This window comes from Lycium ferocissimum, chromosome 4, assembly GCF_029784015.1.
Source record: "Lycium ferocissimum isolate CSIRO_LF1 chromosome 4, AGI_CSIRO_Lferr_CH_V1, whole genome shotgun sequence".
In the NCBI taxonomy this organism is placed as follows: Eukaryota; Viridiplantae; Streptophyta; class Magnoliopsida; order Solanales; family Solanaceae; genus Lycium; species Lycium ferocissimum.
In genome coordinates this window covers 35,040,782-35,065,242 of record NC_081345.1, presented here as the reverse complement: position 1 = coordinate 35,065,242, position 24,461 = coordinate 35,040,782, and the positions used below count along the sequence as shown (strand labels likewise).

At 38.3% G+C, this 24,461-nt stretch overlaps 2 protein-coding genes across 4 annotated transcripts; one reads left to right on the top strand and one right to left on the bottom strand.

Moving 5' to 3' along the window:
* Positions 1-1,943: 1,943 nt before the first annotated feature.
* LOC132052538 (pyruvate dehydrogenase E1 component subunit beta-1, mitochondrial-like) lies at positions 1,944-13,580 on the top strand. 3 transcript variants are annotated; one of them, XM_059444124.1, is made up of 15 exons: positions 1,944-2,060; positions 2,363-2,442; positions 2,526-2,588; positions 2,682-2,765; positions 3,085-3,111; positions 3,229-3,291; positions 3,389-3,475; positions 4,625-4,750; positions 9,261-9,394; positions 9,487-9,559; positions 9,641-9,706; positions 10,893-10,931; positions 11,027-11,151; positions 11,279-11,393; positions 13,175-13,580. In XM_059444124.1, exons 2-15 carry the CDS (start codon positions 2,392-2,394, stop codon positions 13,226-13,228), a joined length of 1,107 nt encoding a protein of 368 aa, XP_059300107.1. In that variant the 5' UTR covers positions 1,944-2,060; positions 2,363-2,391; the 3' UTR covers positions 13,229-13,580. The 3 variants fall into 3 exon arrangements, with proteins under 3 accessions (XP_059300107.1, XP_059300109.1, XP_059300110.1); XM_059444126.1 differs by having other exon boundaries at positions 2,051-2,168; XM_059444127.1 differs by lacking the exon at positions 1,944-2,060 and adding an exon at positions 2,169-2,202.
* Positions 13,581-14,782: 1,202 nt separating this feature from the next.
* Positions 14,783-24,461, bottom strand: LOC132052537 (ubiquitin-conjugating enzyme E2 27). Its single transcript, XM_059444123.1, has 5 exons — positions 24,119-24,461; positions 22,638-22,686; positions 15,657-15,816; positions 15,417-15,500; positions 14,783-15,228 (listed from the first exon to the last, which is right to left on the bottom strand). Exons 1-5 carry the CDS (start codon positions 24,294-24,296, stop codon positions 15,121-15,123), a joined length of 579 nt encoding a protein of 192 aa, XP_059300106.1. The 5' UTR covers positions 24,297-24,461; the 3' UTR covers positions 14,783-15,120.

Here is a 24,461-nt window from a genome sequence, read left to right as displayed (position 1 = left end):
ATTTAAGGGGAAACACAATGGCTTTTTGTTTTTCATCTGCCCCTTTTTACTCAGATATTGAAGGTTTAAAGGAAATTCTTTCAGGCTTATTTAATTAAAAAATTTTAGAAATATTGAAATTGAATTTATTCGTAAACAAAATATTCTTCTATACCCGTTTTCCTTCCCTTTTATTATTCTTCTATATTTTAGCTGTTTAATTAGCTTTAAAGTCAATGTATGATATTTTTTTTGGGTGCCCAAAACAAATTTTAAAAAAGCCTTCCCTTAAAAAATTATTTTTAAAGCGCTTTTTTTATTTTTTTATTAAGATTAATTTCCACCCAAAATATCCTTGTTAATTTTTGAGTGACTTCAACTTTTTTTTTTGAGTGAGGTTTATTCCCGTTTTTAAATTTTTTTGAGGGCATTGTTTCCCGGATCTTCTGATAGACGAAGGGTTGCAATCAATCACAAATTTTGTCCCACATTTGCGGGTAAAGGCCCCCATTTTTGAAGCTCCTCCTCACCCTCCTGAAGAGAGCAATAATTATAAAATATGATTTTATAGTATTTAATGTAGTCTTTCTAAAATCCATATATATTAGACATCAGCAAGTTGAGGAATAAATTCTCTGTTTGGCAAAACAAACGAGAACGTATAACCATACTTTGCACCACTTGGGCTAAAGTGCTGTCCCTTTTAAAAATTATGAGTACGTGCTGAAATTCCGATGCGTGGGCCTGTACAAATTTATCCATGGACCTTACGGCCTACGTACGTCTTGTTGGGCAATTTGCACGATTAACCTTATTCGGGTATGGTCTTTAATTTTATTCCTCAAATCGTCGTTTTTACTCGTCCTTCATTTAAAATATTCTAAAGCTGCTCAATTTTACTGTACTAAAAATAAAAATCACGAAAGTAGCTTTCGTTTAAAATAAAAGTTAAGGCTTAACTTTTGTAAAAATCGATGAGGTTAAAAAAATAGTACTTTAGCTAAGTCTTACTGCATTTTTTTATCGGGAGGTTCGAACATAAACTCGCGTATTTTCGCCATTTTTAGAAAGCCGAGAGAAAACATTAAAGACCAACAATTTGAGGGATAAAAATTAAAGACCAACGCCTTTGAAGGAGAATCCGTGTAGAAAAATTGTCTTGTTAAGGTCTTTCCAATGGTTTGTCGATTGCAGCCCAAAATACTGTTGCAAGGATGTGTAGATGTTAATCAAAGTGTTAGGCCTCATTTGATTGCCTTTAATGGAGGTCTAATCTAAATGATTCAACCTTAAGCCATCAAGTGCATTTATTTACATTAAGATCTATCAAAGTTACACCAGCTTGCTCAATATTTAAACTCTTTCATTTTAGACAAATGAATGTGTGAGACGAAAGTGTATTTTCATGTGCTTATGGAATTTGACACGAGCAATCAGAGAATCCTTATTTTAGGGTGATGCTTTTTAATTTTGTCCACAATCAGCTGGATTTAGGATTGAATCCCCGCTCAATTAAAAATTAAAACATCCAGCTTAGCGATATGATAACAATAAAGTCTTTCATGGACCGATAAATAAACAAAAGCAAATACAACAGAAATGACAAATGTGAGAACATATTTGAAAATACCAACTAAAAAACAATATGATAAGTTACAATTCTATCATTTAAGTTTAGTGTTCCAAACCTATGTTCATCCTCTTTTCCATCGTCCTCCTCACATTCTACCATGTTCAAAAATTATCGAGGAAGAGTTTACAAAAATAAAAAATAAAAAGTAAAATTCATAAGTCAATGCTATATCTCCATGTCCAATATGTAGTAACCCTTCAGAAGTCCCAAGAGCCCCAACACCAAAGGCAAAAAAAAAAAAAAAAAAAAAAAAAAGGAAAAAATGAGGAATATGAAAAAGGTTTTATTTTTATTTTTTAAATAATATGAAAAAGAAGTGTAAGATTAGAATGATTAATATTTGAAGCAGGCAGCCATATTCCGTGGTACCCATAACACAAGGGACAATATTGTGTCGTTCAACGAGAGAGAGGAGTCGGATTTGTATTAGCTTTGCTCTCAGTCTCAGGTCCCAATAATAATAATTGGAATTTGTCCATTTTGGGTTCTCTTTGTATTTTGTACTAACATTTACTTCCACTTTTCTTTACGCCTACCACCACTAAACACCTAACAGGTTCGTTACCCTTTTAACTGTAATAACACTAGTAGTAATAACTAATTTCCAGATCGAGTTCTCGTGATCTGTTGAGATTATTATTGATATTTTACTACTACCTGTACATGTATTAATCAATGTATGTGTTTGTTTAGATGCATCTGCTTTTGTCCTCTAGCAGATTTGACTTATATATTTGTGTTTGTTATTAGGATTTTGATTTAGCCAAGAAGGAACAGACATGTCTGGAATTATAGGTCGAACAATGGCCAACAGAAGGATTTCTACTTTGGTGAGAATAAATTACAGTTTTTAAATGCTTCTTTTGTGTCTATTTTGTATATTTAAATGGTGAATTTGGATTTACCATTTCAGAACAAGTTCTTGATGGGAAGCAGGGTATTTGCATCTAGAACTTACTCTTCCACAGCTAAAGAGGTCATTTTTTTCTCTGTTTTAACTTTGTGTTATTTTATACATTTGATTGATGTTTAATGATGTTGATTATGGACTCATTTAATCTCTTTGCAGATGATGACAGTGCGTGACGCGCTAAATTCAGCTCTACATGAAGAAATGTCTGCTGATCCTAAGGTCTTTGTTATGGGGGAAGAGGTACAATTGAAGTTTTCTGTTTAAACATTCTAAAAATGCAAATTTTTATCTGTAAAACAGGCCCAAATAGAGTATAATTTATACTGAGGATTCATATAGTCAATCTAAATATTAAGGCGTGGTTGTCCTGTTGTGCCGTGTTGTTTTTGCAAATATGGCCGATCCTAACTAGTTTGGGATTGAGGCGTAGTTATTGTCGCTAAGCTGGTTGTATTGTTGTTGTTGCAAATATCTAATGTTTTTCATTTAAATCTTGATCTGTGTTATATTACATTATTTATAAAGCACAAAAATCTTAATCTGTTTTATGTTTACTCAGGTTGGTGAGTACCAGGGAGCCTATAAGGTTAGAACTGTTTATTTTAACATATTTTTTTGAGTCTTTATTATTATCCTGCATTCTTAGCGATGACACTCATTTTCTCAAGTGCCTGAGCTTCTTTTTTTTTTTTTTTTTTTCAAGATTACAAAGGGGCTTCTGGATAAATATGGTCCAGATAGAGTTATTGATACACCAATTACGGAGGTTGCTCCTTGTGCTTCAATCATGAAACTACTGCTGGTTCTTTCTTTGTTGAACATACATGATAACGCACTCGAACCATTTTTTTATTCTTTCCTAGGCTGGATTTGCTGGAATTGGAGTTGGTGCAGCATACTATGGTCTAAAGCCCGTAGTCGAATTCATGACATTCAACTTTTCCATGCAGGTTGAACTTCCGATCTCACGAAGAATTCTTGTTTATTTTTGTATTTATTGATCTATTTGTTCTTACCTTAGACATAAGTATGGGAAGATCATCTGCCAATGTCACTGAACAATTAGCATATGTATTTGTTTCTGAATGAGTTCACAATACCCATTAATATGACGTGAACTTTTGGGAGGTCGTGCCAAAAATGACGGTTAAGCAAAACATGCAAACAATTTTGATTGTGTATGATTGTTTTGAGTTTAGTTAATAATTATCTCATGGTGTAACTTGTTTTTCTTTTCATCTGAAAATGACCTGATTGAATTAAATCAAACACAATACTAAGGGGTGATGGGAACTTAGGTTGTTGTCTTCAACTTCCAACATTAATTTTTTCTTCTCTGAGCTAACTACATTATTGAATTCTAAATACTACTTCTCCTCTACTGTTTGCCAGTATTTTCTCGGGGGCTGGGGGTAGTGTGCAGCTCTATTTCAGTCACTAGAAAGCAAGTAATAGACTGTAGATGACAATTACGCCCATGCTTAAATTCGTGATATGCTCATAGAAATCATGATCTAAAAATAACAACAGACTGTAGGACAAGTGCTTTGTTTCTGAAGTAGTGTCACACACCCCATGTAAACTAGGAAATTGATGGGGACCTTGTTTAAATTGAAAGCTGAGTGGCATCTCTTTTTTTATTGTGGGTCAAGGAGTTCTCTGTCTCTTATATCTAACCATTTAAAAAAAAAAAAGAAGGAGGAGTTTCTGTCTCTTTTGGAGTATTATGGTTTAATGCACCATAGCTATAATCTAACCGGTAAGGACTGTTAATGGCTATTGGGCATTGATGAACTATGCTGTGGCCAACTGTATACAGAGCTTGGCAGATAGGTACAAATTCTTCCTCCAACTGTTATCTCCCTGACCAAATTCGCATCTGCATCCTATTCTTTCCCTTTCTACTTGTGTCTATAGGAGCTCTAGAATAAGATCATGATATAGCAAATGCGATAAGCACATAGGTGGTGGATTCTCATGAAATCACTACAGCATTTTTTTATGTAGACCTTGTTATGTTGTTAATATTTCTTGAGGCTTAGGTTTATGCAATTTTAACCCTGGGCACATGCATAATGTATTATCTCTAACTTTTGCAGGCAATTGACCATATCATCAATTCTGCTGCAAAATCAAACTACATGTCTGCTGGTCAGATAAATGTGCCCATTGTTTTCAGGGGTCCTAATGGTGCTGCAGCTGGCGTCGGTGCCCAACACTCTCAGGTATGTTTATGAACCGAAAATGTGGTGTACTGCAATTGGTTGGTGCTGTTATTGGGTTTCCGTGAAGTGTAGTGGAACTAAGCTCAGCAGTTTATGTAATTTAACAGTTCTGTTTGATCATTTGTCTCTCTCTGAGCTTGGTAGTAATGGTTTGCTAACCCCACAAATTAATGGAATTGATTCTTAAGTGGAGCCAAATGGCAGAATTACACGACACTGTTACTCTAAATATTTTTGATATTCTGCTTTCTTGGTTTTGAATGCATTGGTCTCTTTTTAAGTTGTTGTCTTTATTTAATAATCTTATATAAATGGCACGTGGTATGGGTACATGAGTAGACAGGAAGATGGTTTTTAACTACCACCTGGTGCATTGCTAGCTAACTTGGCTAAGGGATTGGTGATTCACTAGATGTGAATAAGGATGTTTTCTATTCTGACCAGACTACTTTCCTACTGTTGGAGCAGGTCCAAAGCAATTTCAGGTCACTGTTCGAGTCTTATACAGTCACTCAACACACGAGTGCGACAAACCAGAATCGAGGAAGGATTCGCTCTGTTACCATGGTAACATGAGAAAAATCTGAAATCGCCATGAGAAAAGATAGCGAACAGAGCAATGAGATCAAGGGTTTCGTATTGAGAAATGCCAAAAGTTGGAAACAGAAACTTCCTCCATGCCTATTTATATATACATGGAAAAAGATATAAAAGAATAACTCTAATGGAAACTTATAAGCCTATCAGCTCTAGGTACAACATGAAACATAAAATAAAATGATAATGGGCTGTGTGTCAAATGACTGAATCAGGCTCAAACTTGGGCCTGCTCCATTGCCTACGTTAACTTGAATTTTTCTCTGGAGGTTCCCAAATTATTTTATTTTCTTCAAGCTATTGGTATCAGTAAAGCAGAAACGGTGAGTTTATTTTTAGAGACTGATATGTATGAGATGATAGTTTGGGGAACTTTTGATTTTAACTTCTTGGAAAGAAGAGGAAGCTATAACATAGACATTGGATTTTGACTTTTGCTGGTTGGAAAACAGCTTAACAGAATAGTTAAAAGTCGTAAGGAAAGAAGACACGGTTAGGTTAATTTACCAGACTAAAAGTAGGAGAGTATAGATGATTAATATAGGAAAGTAAGAGAATTACAATTAAGAGTAATACAGAATTACAGACAAATTTACCATTACATTTGAGCTAAATTTGATAGTTTCTTGGGTTGCATGTGCTATGGGTGCCAGTGATTATGAATGTCTTTAGGTCATAGATATGATGGATGTTACATCGGCTTGACGTTCATATGTGCTGTGTATATACATTTCATGCGTGTCCTTCAACTGTGCATTTGAACCTACAAGATATTTTCTGTGCATTTGGACGTACAATTTATGACTTCTGATTCAAGCCATGGAGAGAGCCTATTTCAGAAATACAAGCTAAGGTTGAGTACAAAGACTGAATGTGGTTGGCCCTTCCCTGGACCCCGGGCATAGGGAGAGTTAAGTAGACCAAGCTGCCCTTATTGTACAATGCATGAGAACCTCTGAATAACTTGTTTTATCAACAGGATTCATTTTTTCCACTCAATACTTAAACCATTCTGGCATCTCAATCTAGAGCATCATTACAGCAAGATAATGCTCAAACCACTGCTCGGGAAGCAGTACTCATTGTTTGCTTTCAAAGACCTTTGTACCAGATATAACATGAGAAGTTTAGTATTCAGTGGGTTTGTGAGGCATTTGAGTAGACACAATCGTAATAGCCCTTAAATGCACAGTTATTATTTATCTCTAGAAAATGTTTCCTTAAAATAAAATTCACTGCAATCAGGAAATTATTTCCTGGATATAATTAAAATCTCAAAAATAGGCAAAGTCTGGATGTAGTGAGCATCAAGGTGGCTGGGAAAGAGTCTTTAAGATGAGCAATGTGTTATTTAATCAATAATAAAAATGTTGCCATGAATGGTTTTCTTGGAAGAAATAATTGTTAGAAGGAATAACTTAGTTATTAAAAGATAACCTAGTGGTCAATGAAGTGGGACGAAAACCTACGTTGCTCGGGCTCTTCAAAAATGTCGACGGGTGCGTGTCGGATACTCCAAAAGTAATGCATTTTTGGAGAATCCGACACGGACGTGGCAACAAATTTGGAGAGTCCAAGCAACATAGATGAAAACTATTGGTGATTAGAATTCAAATTCCAGAAGAGGCAAAGATGCTAGGTGATTTCTTCTCATCTGTCTAAACCTTAGTGGACAACATTACTCGATACCTATGCTGGAAGTAGCAGTATCAGGTGGAATATTTAGTGTGTGCAAGTCGGCACGAATACCACCACTATCGGGGAAAAATTAACTATGTTAATTGTTATGCCTTTTGATGAAACTTATGACTTAGTTAATAAAAGAACTAAGTTATTCCTATTAATGAAATTTATTTGACATATCCCCCTCAAGCCCCCTTCCCCCGAAGAAGAAAAACTTATTTATTAGAAAAGGTTGTCAGAGTCTCGTCTTTTGGACTCCCGTGTTATATTTCTGACTAAAGATTGACATAACAGTATACTTCCAAATCTGCTGCCCTAGGTGAGAATTGCAAGAATTATAATGATATAAGGCTTTACTTAATGCATCTTAAAGGTGAATTATTTTTTTTTCAAAAAGAAATAACAGTGTTGCGGTGGTGGATTGGCATAAGTCTAACCCTCGGTGTGCTGCCCTAGGTGAGATGGAAATATGGTTATGGCTGATGTAGGTCATACCAGGATTACTTTACAAACATCAGTTCTTAGAGTATGACATGCTGCATGCTGAACGGTCTAAATATTTTTAGTCATAAACAGATAGTTTGGTACTGTACCAGATGATGAAAAGGCTCATTTGTAGGGTTGTTACCCATCTAAGCGATTGAAACAGCAACATTGCTAGTGAAAGGAGTCTTTAGAAAAGTTATAAAATAAGTAGAGGTCTGTGGATACAGCTGAGATCTTTTCTGTTTGACGAACTTTGGCTGAATAAATAATTCTAAGAGCCGTGAAATGAATAACTTGGAACATTTTTTTCTTGGGAAATTATCAGGGCAATGTCAAAAAGAATATTAGGGCCATTTGTTGAAAGATTATTAGAAACAGTATTTGCACAAGTGACTTATGCAAGTGACTATAATAAACTTTTGCATTTAGTTGCATTGACTCCTGAGTCTTGGGTGTGATACGAATCGATTTGGGGATGAAACCAAATCAATCCAAAATGCGGAATTTAAAGATACGAAGAAAAGGGATGAGAAATAGAGATAAATACTTGACCCAAATGGTAGAATTCTATAGACAAACTTAGGTATATTAAACCTAAATCCTTCTAATATGAACTCGAATCCAGAAGAACCAAAGTAATATGAATCAAGGCAAGAAGTTCACTTGAAATCCACAAATGAACAATCTTCATGAATTCATTGGAAATAAAAGGTTCACAAACCAACAATGGATTCCACCATCATATTGACTAAAATAGCCCTAGAATCTACCTAACAATCTATCACTCAAAATATGAGTATCTCTCAAATATTCATCATCAATATCTAAGTAATGAAATGAAAGACAAGCTATATATACAAGCTAAGTAAAGAAGACTATTAGGCAATTACAATGCTACCCTTAATGAAGTAAGGGCCTTGTTTGGCTAGTCTTCTTAGTGTCGTCTTCAGTTCAAGGATTGGCCTTCAATGGCCAAACACGTCTCTCCTTGCATAGATGGCCCTCTAGTCAACCTTGCATGCATCGCCTTCTTGCAAGCATAACCCTCCTTGCGCAAAGTAGCCACTTGCACAAATAGCCCTTTGCGCAAATAGCCATCTTCCGGCCTTGAATCACCCAAGCTTGCAATTGTAGCCACTTTAAGAGGCAAGCCTTGGGCCTTGGACTCTTGACTTCTTCTCCCATGCTATCTCCCATAGCTTGAAGGCCCTCCAATGACTCCATTTAAATGCTCCCAAAGCTTCATCCTCCATGAATCCGCTTCCAACACAAATCCTTGGAGAAGTTTGAGTAGTTGAGTCATTTGTGCCATTTAGGATCATATCAGGGTCGTTCTTAAGTCGTTCGCTCCTCTTTCTCCCATTTTATGCAATGTTAGAATGTAAAATGTTCATGTTTTAAGTGTTTTATGGGTGGAAATATTGCTTGTCATCCTGATGAAGGAAACATAACATTGATGAGGCTAGGACTTCATCTTTGATAATTAAAGGGAACTTTTTTTTTCGTACTTTTGTGAAAGAGAATCAAATTGTGTTTGCCAAATGTATCTCCTGAACTTTTAATCTCTGTCCAATAGCATCCCTTTGCATATCTTTTAATATTATTGGGTTGTTTCAGTCAATTATTAGTTGCCATTGAAGTTATCTTCAAGCTCCAGCTCAATGTGTGTGTGTGTGTGTGTGTGTGTTGCAAGCATTTTTGTATTGCATAACATTCTATGGTCCTTTCTTTAAATATTTTGCAGTGCTATGCGGCATGGTATGGTGCATGTCCAGGATTAAAGGTACTAGCTCCATACTCATCCGAAGATGCTCGTGGCTTGCTCAAAGCTGCTATCAGGGATCCCGATCCTGTTGTGTTTCTGGAAAACGAATTGCTGTGAGTTACTTTACGGGTTTAGTTATTTGAAAATGTTGTTATCTTTATTCCTTCTCAAAATGTATCCACGACATTTGATTTTCGTGATGCAGATATGGTGAGTCTTTCCCTATTTCAGCTGAAGCTCTTGATTCTAGTTTCTCTCTTCCCATCGGAAAAGCTAAGGCAAGTTCATCCATGTGTATTACATCGTTTTTTCTGTATGATCTTATGGGCTATTGTTCCTTACTTTACAAACATTGACAGATAGAACGCGAAGGGAAGGATGTGACAATCACTGCCTTCTCAAAGATGGTTGGCTATGCCCTCCAGGTTTGTCTTTGTTTTCCTGCAGTGTTTGGACCATTTCCGAATGAATTTCAGAAATTATTATCTGATTTGTTTTAGCACATTAATTTAACTACCTTAAGAAAAATATCTATCATTTTGCTTCTTTATGCAATATACTCCTAACGAAAAAATTCATGAACTTAACGACTATGCTTATCTGAATTATTATAATAGTTGCTCTTTGATAGATAACTCAAAGGTTTCAGCTGCCTTGAGAGTAAGGTTGGAATTACTTCACTCACCTTAAAGAGTTGTTTGGCAAGTGGCAACTGACATCTATGAAGCACATTAACAGAATTGTTTCCAACCAATGAAGCACATGACAGTAAATAGATATCTATACCTGATAGCAATGCTAGTTCTATCTCAATTTAAGCATTTTTTGCTTGATGAATTTGAAGACTGTTATCACAAGGCATGAATCACGCGACAACGTTCAGCTTTGAAGTGTGATTCATCTATCCTTTCCATTTGGAACGAGTTACTTCTGATATCAGAAGTCTTAGAGGGCTGGAATTACTTCTCTCACCTTAAAGAGTTGTTTGGCAAGTGGCAACTGACATCTATGAAGCACATTAACAGAATTGTTTCCAACCAACGAAGCACATGGCAGTAAATAGATATCTATCACTGATAGCAATGCTAGTTCTATCTCAATTTAAGCATTTTTTGCTTGATGAATTTGAAGACTGTTATCACAAGGCATGAATCAAGTGACAACGTTCAGCTTTGAAGTGTGATTCATCTATCCTTTCCATTTGGAATGAGTTACTTCTGATCTCAGGAGTCTTAGAGGGCTCGAATTTGACTGGTTTTTGAGCAACTATCTTCTTTTATTTTTTTTTATTTTTTTTTTATTTTTTTTTTGAATAAGATAATATGTTGAGCCTTGGATTGTGTTAACTTGTTAAATGTTCATTCGCTCCTTATTAAATAAGAAGTAAGTCTTCATTCGTAATTTCTGAAGTTCTAGATCCTAGGACAAAAACCCTTAATATTTGAAGAATAGTCTCATACAAGTTACGATCCGCTAGTCGGCTAGAGGGAGAATTTCACAAGAGATAATATTGCTTGGATTTGATGTTAGATGCATAAAAAATATACATATGATGTTCTCTTTAGCTATACTTGTTCAATTCTATGCGTAATGACATCTAAACTTTTATAGGCTGCTGAAATTCTTGCTAAGGAAGGAATTAGTGCTGAGGTATGGCTCCTGAGTTCCTGTCCAGTTTTGCTTTTATACTGTAAGCACAAAAAAATATCATGTTTTTCACTTACTCATTTCTTTTTCTGTGTCAGGTTATTAATCTACGTTCAATCCGACCACTCGATAGACCTGCCATTAATGCATCTGTGAGGAAAACCAGCAGACTTGTAACTGTTGAAGAAGGATTTCCACAGCATGGAGTTGGCGCTGAGATCTGGTTTACTTTCTTCTAACAGTCTTAGACCATAACCCATTCACCCCAACCCACCAAAAAAAAAAAAAAAAAAAAAAGCTCCTTTGTTTTAAATTGAACTTACTGGATTACATTTTGCCAATTTTACTAGTGCATCTGTGGTTGAGGAGAGCTTCGAGTATCTTGATGCACCAGTCGAGAGGATAACAGGTGCTGATGTACCTATGCCATATGCAGCAAACCTTGAAAGACTGGCTGTTCCACAGGTCTGTAGTCGAAGATTTTCTTTGGTTCTCAGCCATTGGGTTTGTTATCTTTTATTTAATCATAAGCTGGTAGTTTCGATAGGTCTTTAATAGTTAATAAATTTTAGTTGATTGAACATTACGTGGATCCTTCATCTTCCCTGCCTCGATGTACTTGTGTCGAACGGATGTAGCATATGCATATGGTTATTTCATGCAGATTCTTGAAAATACACTAAATTTAACAAAAGCTGGTCAATCAGTACTACATAAACACACACGTGTCAGAGACCTACCGTAAACAAGTCCATGTAACTTAGGTTATGGTTATTGTGATAAAAATGGTACATATGGAAATTAACTGTATGAGATAAAGGGATGATCTAGATGTGGTTGAGCTTGGAACTCTCTGGTGTCTGTAGAATATATAATCTTGAAGGATTAGGGTCTGATGCACTCAGGAAAGAAGAACATATTAGGATCATTTGGCCAATGAACATCCAAGAATGACAACTCTTGCATGTCACAGAAGGATAATTGATAGGCAAGTATTCAGTGGTACAAGCTCAAGGTACAGTCTCTGACTATTTTCTGAATAATGCATGTGCAAGTTCTACAAAAAGGTTGTCCAACAAAGTAATGTGAGAGGAAATGTATAGGCCTAGCATATCCACGAGATAATCTTATAGAAATGCAGATGATAAGATGAATATGCGGTTATACAAGATTGGACATGATAAAAAATGATCATATCCTACATAGGGTGCAAGTATGACACATAGAAGATAAAATGAGGGAATGCCTGAGGATCTCTTCCCTTAGCTTAGCTAAAAGTATAAAGTGAAGCTCCATAACTCGAACGTTGGATTCGTCTATCTTATATATGTTTAATGACCTCTCTGTTGATGTAAACTCGGAAATGTCTGTACATACTTACTCTTAATTCATGAAGTTTGTTAGCCACTTGATTATATTTAGAGATCAAATTAATGAAGCACATCTCATGTGATAAACAAAAAAAAGAGAACGCCTGAAATGGTTTGATCTTGTCCTGGTTGGACCTCTGATATGCACCCGTCTGTAGGTGAGGTACTTCGATGATTTGACAGTTATTGAAAGAAGACAAGGTAAACCTAAAATCATATGGAGGAAGTTATGTCAAAAGACGAACAATTTCTTAGAATCAATGTGGATGTTAAGAATATAATGAAAGCAAAAGATCCATATAGGCAGATCGGTGGAAATAAATTTACTTGTTTTTATTATGCTTAAACTGGGTCGGTGTTTGCTAGGAATTTTCCTAGTTTGGGTACAGACTTGTATGTTTAGGTATAATAGTTAGATTTAGAGAACCTCTAACTTGCTTTAGAAGACATTATTTAGTATTGGTATGAAATTGATCCGGATAGAGCTGAATGAATACAATGTCTTGTATACTTGATCTTAACCAAATGTGGAAATTGAGACATAGTTGATTAATTGATTGACTGACAGAATAGTGCAATGTGTCTACCATTATATCAGTCTAAGAAGAAAAAAATGGGAAAGTAGTTGGAACAAGTTACCTGAGTTCAGTATGAGTATCTGAAAGTCCATATATCATGTCCATGGAAATACAAATAATTTGCATGAAACTTGAAGGTATAAAGAGGTATTACCTGAATAAAACAATGGATAACCGAGTGCCCTCATGGAGAATATTTCTTCCTATATTTTATTGGTGGAATTGCATTTGAAACTAGATGTTCCACATTTTCCTTCATACGAACTCATTCATAATGTGTTTGAATTTCCTGATGCAGGTAGAAGACATTGTTCGTGCAGCCAAGAGGATTTGTTACCGATCAAGTAACTAAATCAGTTCCAATGGCTGCAGCTGCTTAGGCTTGGTCCTACAAGGTCTTGCTTGTCCCTGAGCATGTAACTTTGTTTTGTGGATATCGATTCTTTATCCACCTGTGAGTGGATGCTTATGCTTTTGCCATCTCCTGGAAAGTTTAGTTGACTGTAAAAACAGCTAAACTATTAAACCAAATTAGCGAATGAAATCTACTGCCAGATTTTTCAGCACACGAGGAAATATTTCTTGTAGAAAATAAAATTTACAGCTTCTTTGCCTTTTTTGGTGATACGTTCAGGAAAACGTTTTTGTAAGAGAATATATGCGTTCTGGGAAATATCAAATTTCAGTGCAACTGCTTGTTTCTTCTTTGTCCAGTCGTCTTTCAACTGCTGTTGTTGACTTTGCTAAAATAAATTGTTCAAGGGAACACCAACTTACGTGGATATGCAATATGGTTCTTTTTAAAGTTGTTTAGTACTTCTATTCTGAATTATAACACTTTCTAGTTTGGAATATCCAAAAACTTTCAACAATATTGCACTAATAATGTTAGTATTTTGAGTATTTTATACAATTGTTTACAATTTTCAAGAATTCAAATCCATTAAATTATTGTAGCTTTAAAATATGCTGTCAAATTACTAGTAACTTTTACCTATGGAACTTTAGTATATCCTTCCTCTACTAACTCAATCTAATTAAACACTGGCAATTTCCAAACATGGTTAGTTCTTCAAGAGTCCACTGAGATAACGTACTTGCTATTTTCAATGAGATTTTAGGCTTTCAAGTGATGTTCAATGTGTAAGTCCATGGTGGAAAATACGTCTTTTTGAGAAAGTAGCTTAGGCTACACTCATAAAGTTCAGGATTTGATTTTCTTCCCTTGAGAGGAAGCAAAGGAAGTTCCAAAATACAAACAACTAAAGGTGATTACAAATAGATGCATAAAATCAAACAGAAATGTAGAAACCTCAGTTACAATTCACAATATCCGTCATGTCAATAAGCAAGGCCACGAGCAAACTATGTACAAAAATCTAAAAAAGTTCACTGTCGGCTGATTGCGAGAAATAATTCGAGAAACAAGCTCTTTCCATACTTAAATAGACAAATTAAACTGAGGTAATATGAAGCAACCACCAAGCTATGTCACGAAATAGGAAAACTTTGCAGAAACAAACCCCAGAAGAAAGCAAAAGAAAAGTATGTCTTTGATACCAAAGAGACAAACAGTTACACAAGGATTCAACCAGATTATTTGTTGCATTGGCTTAATATAATAAACTGGAGCAGAAATTTTTATTAACTTTTGTCAACAATAAAGAATATGATAAAACACTATCTATGCTTTAATAAAGTGAGAAAGCTACACCTCAATGCCAAACAAATAAGGATCAACTATATAAATCCCCACTATCAATGATCTAGTTTAAGATCATCTCAATCCAATATTAGGAAAAAAGATTGAGTTAGAAAGAACATATGTTACTCATAGTTGTATTAAAGTTTTCTTTGTCAATAGAAGTAAATGTTATTGGATGCCAGCAACAAGACAATGGTTGTATTTAACTTGAAGATGATAGGATTGAAATAGTAAAAAGAGAACTACCAAGAAAGGACACAATGCAGTTCTAAGTTTCACCCAATAACAGCTCATGTGCAAGAATGCATTTATATTAATATAGCAGAATAAATTTACACAAGAAGACAGCAACATGCAAGCTTGGGTTAAACTCTTTAATAATATCAGGATGTGACGAAATGTCAACAGCAAACCATAAAGGACACAGACAAGATTGCCAAGCAACACTATAACAGAGTGACTCTTTTCTGGTCATTCAGCTTTTGGTTGCAGGATATAATCTTCTATATCCAAAATATGAGCTGCAGTTAAAGGGTTCTCTAGCTGGACAACAGCCTTTCGAGAGCCATGTTTTCATCCCAACCAGTTGCTTCCAAAGTACTCCTCACTTGAGCTTCAGGAAAGCCCATTTCCACAAGCTTTTGTACCTGTGGCATTCATTTGTACACATTCAGTAGCATATTTGGATGCTCTAGGTAGATCTTCAAAGGACAGCAGAAAATGCAAGATCTACCCAAGGCTTGATAGAAAAATTCCTATCTACTGGAAGTAGCCAGCGAAACTAAAAGGAAAAAAAAAAAAAAAAAAAAAGCAAAATCATGTAAAATTTGCACACCTTCTCCTCTGCAGCACATGTTTTTGCAAAAGTTTCAGTCCAGTAACGAGCTGTGCCAACAAAGGTCTGATGGTCTCTAAGATACTGCAACAACAAGAAATAGATTGAACAGCAGAAAAGGAAGTTGGTGTGGGACATAAATAAGGTCATGTGACCTGAAAACTAAGCAAAATACAAGAATCAAGAAGTGGGTAGGGGAGGGGGACGGGGGGCAGGGATATTACTGAATGTATGAAGCACCTGTTGTGCAACAACTGCATCTTGTGGATCATCGGGCTCAGGAGCAGAAAGTAATGCTTGTATAGAAAGGAGAGCTGTCTTGAGGGTTAGCGCTGGGCTCCACTGGTCCTTCAGGATGTCTAGGCATATTGCTCCACTTTGACTACTTATGTTAGGATGCCTTCAAAGGGAATTCAATAAATAAAAGCACTTGAATCATAATTTCACTAGAAGGGAACAGGAAAAAAGACCTTTATCATACATTAAAGGGGCTGCATTGATACTTCAATTGGATACAGTGTGTTCAAGGCGTATGTAAGGGACACTTGTTTGGTAGTGAATACTCTGCTATAAAAATATCACTCTTAAGGATGCCTGGCCTTGCACTTTTTCAGATGATATAATTGGTATTCATGGAACTTTACTTGCTCGTCCTTTTGGTGGTTAGTGTGTAAGTCTGTGGAGCAGAGAGAGACTTATGTACAGTGACAGGGTATTTGTGACTATCAATGGATATGTATGGTAGTAATGCAGGTTAAATGATAGATGTGAGAAGGCTGTATGTTTAAGCTCCAGGAAATGACCAGGATAATCTCTGTGCTCTGCTAGTGTGTTTAATCAAAGGAAGCAGAATAGAGGAGTTTCTATGATATATTAGGTGGCCATTTGAGATTAGCTTTTAATTGCATATGAATGTAGAAAGTGTAGGGCATTGAGAAATTATTTTAGGATAAATCAGTATAATTTCAGTAACAACACTGAACACGTCAAAACACCAAGGTGTATACGGTAAAAATCGGAGTTATGTAAGATCGGTGAGACCGGGGTCCGAGGGTATGACCAAATAAGCACGAGTATGATCGGTCTTTCCTTCAGACCGGGGGGATCGCACCGGATGTGGCTGATCCGAGAAAAGAGAAGTAAATCTGTTGGTCCGGTGCATCCGGACCAAACTCTGCGTTGCCGTTAGTCCGTTTTCTCCAAGTCAAGTTCTCGTGGCCGTTGGGCCGGGTAACCAGCTGCGGAATCGCCACGCGTTAAGACCGTTCTGTCAGTTTGTACTGACAACCGTACGGGTGTCAGACCGTACGGTCCTACCTTATCCTTTTAGGGTTTCTTTATTCTAAAAAGGCTTTGTGTTGTATGTAAGGCCCATAAGGCAAAACTATAATATAGGACATTTCCCTACTTTTAGGGATTGGCTTTTTGAGATCTAGAATATTGTAATAGAAATTTATATTGAAGCTCTCTCTCTCTCTCTCTCGGATTTTAGTCCGGATCTACAGTGTTCTTTGGCTTTGTTCATCCCCTCAATACGATATATTACCATACGTACATATGCATATATATATTTTAGCTTAATCACCAATATTGATGCATACTTATTCAAGGCGTTAACATATAAATATCTATACTCACACATTATATCATACGAACCCATACATACTTCATATCAACCAAAAGTAGATTAAAATTTATCCACATATCCTATACTTCACTTATAAATTCAATTGTCACCTAATTTCGGGGTAAACAGTTTGGCGCCCACCGTGGGGCTAGGATAATAGTGATTTTTTAATCTTGGCTTCTACCTCCTACCCGTTAGATTAAGAAATCTTTTGCAAATCTCTGCGAAAACGGACCAAATGGCAAGCAATGGACAATCCGGTCATGTCAATAACAACGAGATTGTGGCCGAAAACGAGAACAGTGGATTACGGGACCTAGATCCAATCGACCCAAATTCTGTTGATTCGAGGGAAGGCCTCAACCGGCGTAACACCGTGAACCGCAGAATGCCACCTTACCGCCACCGACCCTCGAATACTCATAACTCAATTACTTTATCTCGGCCCAAGGCCGAAAAGCGCCGAATACTCCGGATGAGATAAACTTACGTTTAATTTTTGAAATGTTGCGATAGAACAGGGGACCGCCATAGCCGAACAGGGAATCGCAATAGCCTAGCTTCAAGGCAAAAATGATAAGGTAGCTCCGGAAAGGACAAAGGGTGTAACCGAACCAAGAAGGGATGAAACGCGGATAGTCGAGCGTAATGGATCAGGAGCCGGTTCATCCACCAAAGTTCTGAAGATGCTCGAGACCTTGGCAAAGCGGGTAGATTCAACGGAGAAGAGGGTGGAAACGTATAACTCTCGGGTGGATCAGATCCTGGGGGCTCTGCCGATCCTAAAGGGGCCGGATTCGAAGAGGTACATCCAACGGCCTTTCCCTCCAAGTGCAGCTCCGAAGTTGATCCCGAAAAGGCTCAAGATGCTAAATATCCAGAAATACGACGGTACAATGGATCCACGGAGCATATGACTTCGTACACGTGTGCCATAAAAGGCAACGATGTCGAAGAGGATGAAATCGAGTCCGTTTTTTTGCCGAAAAGTTTGGGGAAACGCTATCCCTAGCGGGCACCGACCTCGGTACGACCATCCGCCCGCGCATTCAATCACTTCTTCGAAATGCTCGCATGCATTCATAAAAGCCCCGGCCGAGCTAAAAAGTGCAGGCCGAAGGCAGACATCTTCCGCATAGCGTGCGGGATGATGAATTACTACGAGAATTTGTGAACCGTTTCCAAAGGGAACGGATGGAGCTCCTGATTCGAAGGAACGGGCCGCACAAGCTTTTACCACAGGCTTAACCCTCGGAGCTCGACTTCGCCCCGCTTGATTCAAATTGAAAGAGAATTTGGCCGGAGTACGGTCACACTGCGTATGTTCATAACAGGTACGAATCAAAGATTTGGGTAGAGGATGACCAACTCGAATTTGCTTTTGAGCTCGTCGCAAATCCGGGCCCTATCCTTGGCTTTCTATTCCATTACCCTCAACTTCTCCTTGTCCGAAGCATTCTCGGATTCAAGCAGCCTATGCCTCCCGGCCATCTTCACGGTATCAGCCTTGACCGAGTCAAGCTCGCTTCGAAGATGAGAGATAGTGGCCTCGAGTTCACCGAGCCTCAAAGAAAAACAGGCGTTGTCTTTGCTAAGGACGACCTTATCCGCTTCCAGGAGCCGGTTCTTTTCAACCATTCCGGCCAACTCGGCTTTCAAACGGAGATTTTCGGCCTTCGCCGCGACGAGCTGGGGTTGAAGGTTGGAAAGAAGCGGGCCGCCCTCGGTTCAACCGATCTTCCTTTTCCGCGAGAAGATGCGGAACTTCGCGTTTCACGACCCCGGGCATCCACTGGCCCTTAAGTCGTCAACCTCTTCGACCGACCACGGATGAAGGCCTCGTTGACAAGCACAACACTATGTAAAAGAAACAAGAAGTTAAATTTGGATAAAGCCAGAACGAAGGATCATATCGAACTATGGAAAGGTTGGATGATAAGCTTACCCGGTTGCCCGCGTGCATACCCTCGTTAATGAGACTCTGCCAGGGGACTCCCGCCATTTTTTCCTTGTCCGAGTCCGAAACGAGGGCCTCGTATAGCTTGCTACTCCCAAGGGACGGACAAGAAACCGCAATCCTCGGTGACGGTAACCACGGCCGACCTTATCCTTCTTGCCCACGCTCGGGCCGGGAAGACACGTACTAGGCTATCCTCGAACCGATTTCGGTGGCCCGGCTAGCTGCCCTCGTGGCTCGAGGGATAGGGAGATGTCCGAAACCGGCAGCTTCCCCGGTTGCAGGTGGGGTATCCGAGAACATGTCATCGAGGTTATCAGACCTCGACGCAGAGAAAGTTGGAGCGACCCACTGTTCCCGCAGGCGTGCGTGCCCTCTGACGCAGCAGTTGGGTCACCGCAAGCAGGGCCGGTATCCATCGGAGCCTCGGTATCGGCGGACCGACTGCTGTGGTTCGCCTTCGCAGCCGAAGCTAGTCCGATCTTCTAGTCCTTGGGGGAGTCTCTTCGAAGCACACACCGAAATGTCAACAAATTCAATCGACCCTAGGAGTGGATAAAGAACTTCTTCCCCACCTATGTGCAACGCCGAAGCGGAAGGTCCTTCCTCACCAGGAAAGGGAGGAACGGAGGCTTCCTCCTCCCAGCAGGCAAGCGAGTGGGCCACACGACCTTCGAATGAGAAAGTCGGGCTCTGATTCATCCCTCAGAGTCCGAACAACGCTCCTTGCCCTTTTCTTCGATTTCTGCCCTTTGTACAAGGGCTTTCTCCGCCTTTTATTGGCAGCAGCAATAAGCCGAGATGTCCCTGTTGAATCGAATTCAGGAACTGGGGCAGCAGGCTCGATTGTTGGTTCCGATCTCGGCTCCACCGAGCCCCTGGGTAAACCTGAATACCGAAGGGGTAATAAAAAATAAAAAAATAAACATAAAAAAGGAAAAGGGAGAAGATACAGTATATACCAAATCAAGGAGAGAGTATAACCGTGATTTTGGGCGACCCATCGGCCACGCAACAGGTCCCCCATGTCCATTTTTCATGGGTGTGTTGACCGATGATTGCTCCAACTCATTCAGTCATGTTCGGACGGAGGATATCCATGCCACACCGATAAAAAGAGAGAAGGGGAGAAATTGTGTGAACACAACGGAGCAAGTGTTGACAAAGCATGGAAGAATAATTATTGAAGGGAGAACTGAGAAACTTACGTCTATCGTTCCACCTCTCCGGAAAAGGCATGTAATCAGCCGGAATAATGTCCGCTGTCCTCACCCGGACATAGCGTTCTAACCAACCTCGATCTCTGTCTTCGTCCATCTTGGAAAAGATAGGGTTCTGACCTCGCTTGGCGAGCTTTATCACATCCCCTCGGAATAGCCTCGGGGAATATAATCGGATGAAATGTGTCATCGAGAATTCCCTGTTGACATTGTTGGCCAATAGCCGGAGGCAGTCCACGGTCCTCCAGATAATCAGACCAATTTAGGCCAGAGTCACATTGTACATCCAGCACATCTCCAAAATAACCGAGTCAATTGCAGGGACGAGCTTGAGCGTAAATGGATAGGTGTAAACATAAAAAAGTCTTCTCTATGATCAGTGATAGACTCATCGGGCTACTTCCTCAAATAAGGTGATGATTTAGCCTTCTCACGCAGCAGGCTCGAATACCCCTGGTTCTGGAAGGCGCATGAGTGATAGACTCGTCGGGCCCGGGGGCAAACACTTGCACCGGACGGTTATCCCATCCGCAGTCGACCCGGACCTGGTCAAGTTTATCATCAGTAATAGACGAAGGGTATCGCCTTACATCGAAACCCCTATCTGCGATCGGAGAGGGCTTCTCGACTTCAAATTCTTTGTTGTAGTTGGGTTTAGACAGCACGATGTCCAAAGCGGTGGGTTCAACGGGGAAGGTTTTCCTTGGGTTGAAAAGTTGGTTCGGCTCCCCGAGAAGAAACCGAGGGAACATCCTGGGAAGTAGTTTCGGTGTTGGCAGACATTTGGGAGATGAGAAAAGGAAGATCTGTGAATTTGAAGTAGGAAACGAAACGGGTAATATAGGTGGCCATTTGAGATTAGCTTTTAATTGCATATGAATGTAGAAAGTGTAGGGCATTGAGAAATTATTTTAGGATAAATCAAGATAATTTCAAGTAACAACACCGAACACGTCAAACACCAAGGCGTATACGGTAAAAACCGGATATATGTAAGATCGGTGAGACCAGGGACCGAGGGTAGGACCAAATAAGACGAGTATGATCGGCCTTTCCTTTCGGCACGTGGGGATCGCACGGATGTGGCTAATCCGAGAAAAGAGAAGCAACTGGCTGTCCGTCGTACGAGGACCAAACTCTTCGTTGCCGTTATTCCGTTTTCTCCAAGTCAAGTTCTCGTGGCCGTTAGTCCGGTTTCTTCATGTCCGAATTGATCGTGGCCGTTGGGCCGAGTAACCAGCTGCGGAATCGCCACGCGTCAAGACCGTTCGTCGCTTGTACCGACAACCGCACGGTGTCGACCGTACGGTCCTACCTTATCCTTTTAGGGTTTCTTTATTCTAAAAAGGCTTTGTGTTGTATGTAAGGCCCATAAGGCAAAACTATAAATAGAGGACATTTCCCTACTTTTAGGGGTTGGCTTTTTGATATCTAGAACATTGTAATAGAAATTTATATTGAAGCTCGTTCTCTCTCTCTCTCTCGGATTTTAGTCCGGATCTACAGTGTTCTTTGGCTTTGTTCATCCACTCAATACGATATATTACCATACATACATACATATATATATATATATATTGGCTTAATCACCAATATTGACACATACTTATTCAAGGCGTTAACATATAAATATCTATACTCACACATTATAGCATACGAACCCATACATACTTCATATCAACCAAAAGTAGATTAAAATTTATCCACATATCCTATACCTCACTTATAAATTCAATTGTCACCTAATTTCGGGGTAAACACAAGGCAATGTCAAAAGTATGTGCAAGTGTCTCTCTTGGCTCTGAAGTCTTGTGACTAGATTCTAGTTCAAAAGTGAAAAGATGACATGCTTGGACCTATTTTATGAAATTGAGAACATGGTTAAGTAGTGTACTCAAGCCCTGCTAGAGGAAGCTAGCCTAAAACCAAACATGTTGTCATCATAGCATATCCAAGTTAAGTGCTGATGTTAACAGGAAAACTTCAATTATAGGTATAGGACAAGTAATGTGAAGAACTTAGGCTTTCATAGAAAACCTCACTTTTACTAGATGGAATATTTTGGTTCTATAATCCTTTCATCACTCCTCCCTGCCACCAACCACCAACCGCTTAATTTGTATGGATGATTCTCAAATATCAAGTAGTTTGAAACCTCTAATGTTTGACTACATTACATGAGCTCAATAAAGCAAAGTCTGAAGTAGAGAAATAATGAGTTCTCAATATTCTATACAAGAAACAGTAGCAAATGAACATTAACAATTCAATAGGTAATCTGCAATTTGTTAATTCCTTCCTATCACAACCTAAGTCAGCAGTTCAATGTATGAAATATTGTACAGGCATTACTTCTGGTACTACAAAGAAGAAGGAAGAATAGAAACAAATGACAGAGCATGTATATTTTCTCATACCAAACTTTTGTGGCGAATTTCATTTTTGGAGGCTCAAACGGGTAGCCATCTGCAAAGACAAAGCTTCTTGATTCAGGGGTTATACATACAAACAGAGTTATTGCTAACAAACTGTAGTCAATGCCAACGATATCTTCTTTTTTAAAATGGTAATGGTGGTATTCATAAACAGCACAAAGGTAGTGCTGGAATTTCTGTACAAGTGAGCAAAAAACTAATCATATCTACATCCTAGACTATCTTCCTTATCAAAATAAGATTTGAGTTCCTCCAGAGGTTGCAAAAGTAGGTTTTCTTTTCTGCAGACACGAGGAAACCATTTGTTGATAAACGTATTCTATATCATTTCACGGTAATCCAAATTCAAAACCCTTTCCATACTGCACCCTAAATACAAAGGCCAGACAACTAATTAACAAAGAAACTTTTTTGTTTTTTATAAGGTAAGTAAATTTTATTAAAGCACGTACCAGGTAACGCAAAATAGGAAATTTTATTAAAGCACGTACCAGGTAACGCAAAATAGGAAAATACTGAATTACAAGTCTCCAAAATACATTTCAAACATTCAACTCTTAAAACATTTACTGTCCTTTCCTTAAACCAATAGAAACACAGAAAGAAACAAAATCTATACGTAATTCCTACATGTGCCACATTAGCTGAAAAAGATTAAACTTCTACATAAGAAATCCTCAATCACACATAGACACACACCTAATTCTTGATACACGTTTTCTATATCATCTCGGTAATCCAAATTCAAAACCCTAGAACTCCCAAAAAAACCCATCTTCAAAATTCAAACAATAAATAATGGTTCAACTCATCTTCATTCAGGTCGATATACTCCCTCCATCTCATGTTAACTTTAGCTCTTTTCACGCCCATTAAGAAAAACAATTAATACAAGGTTTAACATGTATCCCTATTTAATAAAACTTGATTGATTTCTTCTTCTTAAACACTGTGCCATTAAGTGCATAGTTGAAAACAATTACCGACTTTAATCATGAATTCCTAAAGTGAACTTGTTTGAGCTAAAGTGACTGCAAATTTGGGACAGTAGGAAGTATTAACTATGAGATTGAAACCCTTTCCATACTGTACCCAAAACATAAGGACCTGCCAACAAATTAAACAAGGAAACAAAATCTATCCATAATTCCTTCATGTGCCACATTAACTTAAAAAGATTCAACTATTACATAAGGGCCTGACAACAAATTAAACAAAGAAATAAAATCTATCTGTAAATTTCCTTCATGTGCCACATTAGCTCAAAACAAAAAAAAAATCAATTTTTACACAAGAAAACCTCAATAACACACACCCATTTCTTGATAATCCAAATTCAAAACCCTAGAACAACCCCCAAAAGAAAAAGAAAAAACACAAAACCCACCTTCAAAATCAAGAACCCTTTTTCTGTATGTCATTTATGTATGTATAAAGATGAAAATTAGAGTAGGTAGGGTTACCAGTAAGAGTGATATCGATCTTGAAAGTACCACCTTCATAAGGAGTACCAATAGGACCAGGGATTGTACCAATCAAGTGAGTGAGACTGTCACCTTTAAGGCTTACATTTATACCAGAAACCTCTACATCTCTGTTGCATTCATGAAGTTCCTTTTGAACCCTAGCCAAGTCCACCATTTTCTTTTTTTGTCTTCCAATTTAATTCCAAGGCAGAAGAAAGGTATATATGCTTGCCTCCTTTATGTTAAAGTCGCCTTGTTTCTCCCACCCCACTCCTTTTTGGAGTGTTCTTTTACCCCTTTTTTGTTGGTGTGTGTGTGAGAGAGAGAGAGAGAGGCTGAG

Coding starts and splice junctions, on each gene's coding strand:
- LOC132052538 (XM_059444124.1), top strand. CDS start 2,392: ATGTCTGGAATTATAGGTCGAACAATGGCCAACAGAAGGATTTCTACT. Junction 3,292..3,388: donor TTGATACACCAATTACGGAG/GTTGCTCCTTGT, acceptor ATTCTTTCCTAG/GCTGGATTTGCTGGAATTGG. Junction 11,394..13,174: donor AAAGACTGGCTGTTCCACAG/GTCTGTAGTCGA, acceptor TTCCTGATGCAG/GTAGAAGACATTGTTCGTGC.
- LOC132052537 (XM_059444123.1), bottom strand. CDS start 24,296: ATGGTGGACTTGGCTAGGGTTCAAAAGGAACTTCATGAATGCAACAGA. Junction 22,687..24,118: donor GATCGATATCACTCTTACTG/GTAACCCTACCT, acceptor TTGTCTTTGCAG/ATGGCTACCCGTTTGAGCCT. Junction 15,229..15,416: donor CATGTGCTGCAGAGGAGAAG/GTGTGCAAATTT, acceptor TGAATGCCACAG/GTACAAAAGCTTGTGGAAAT.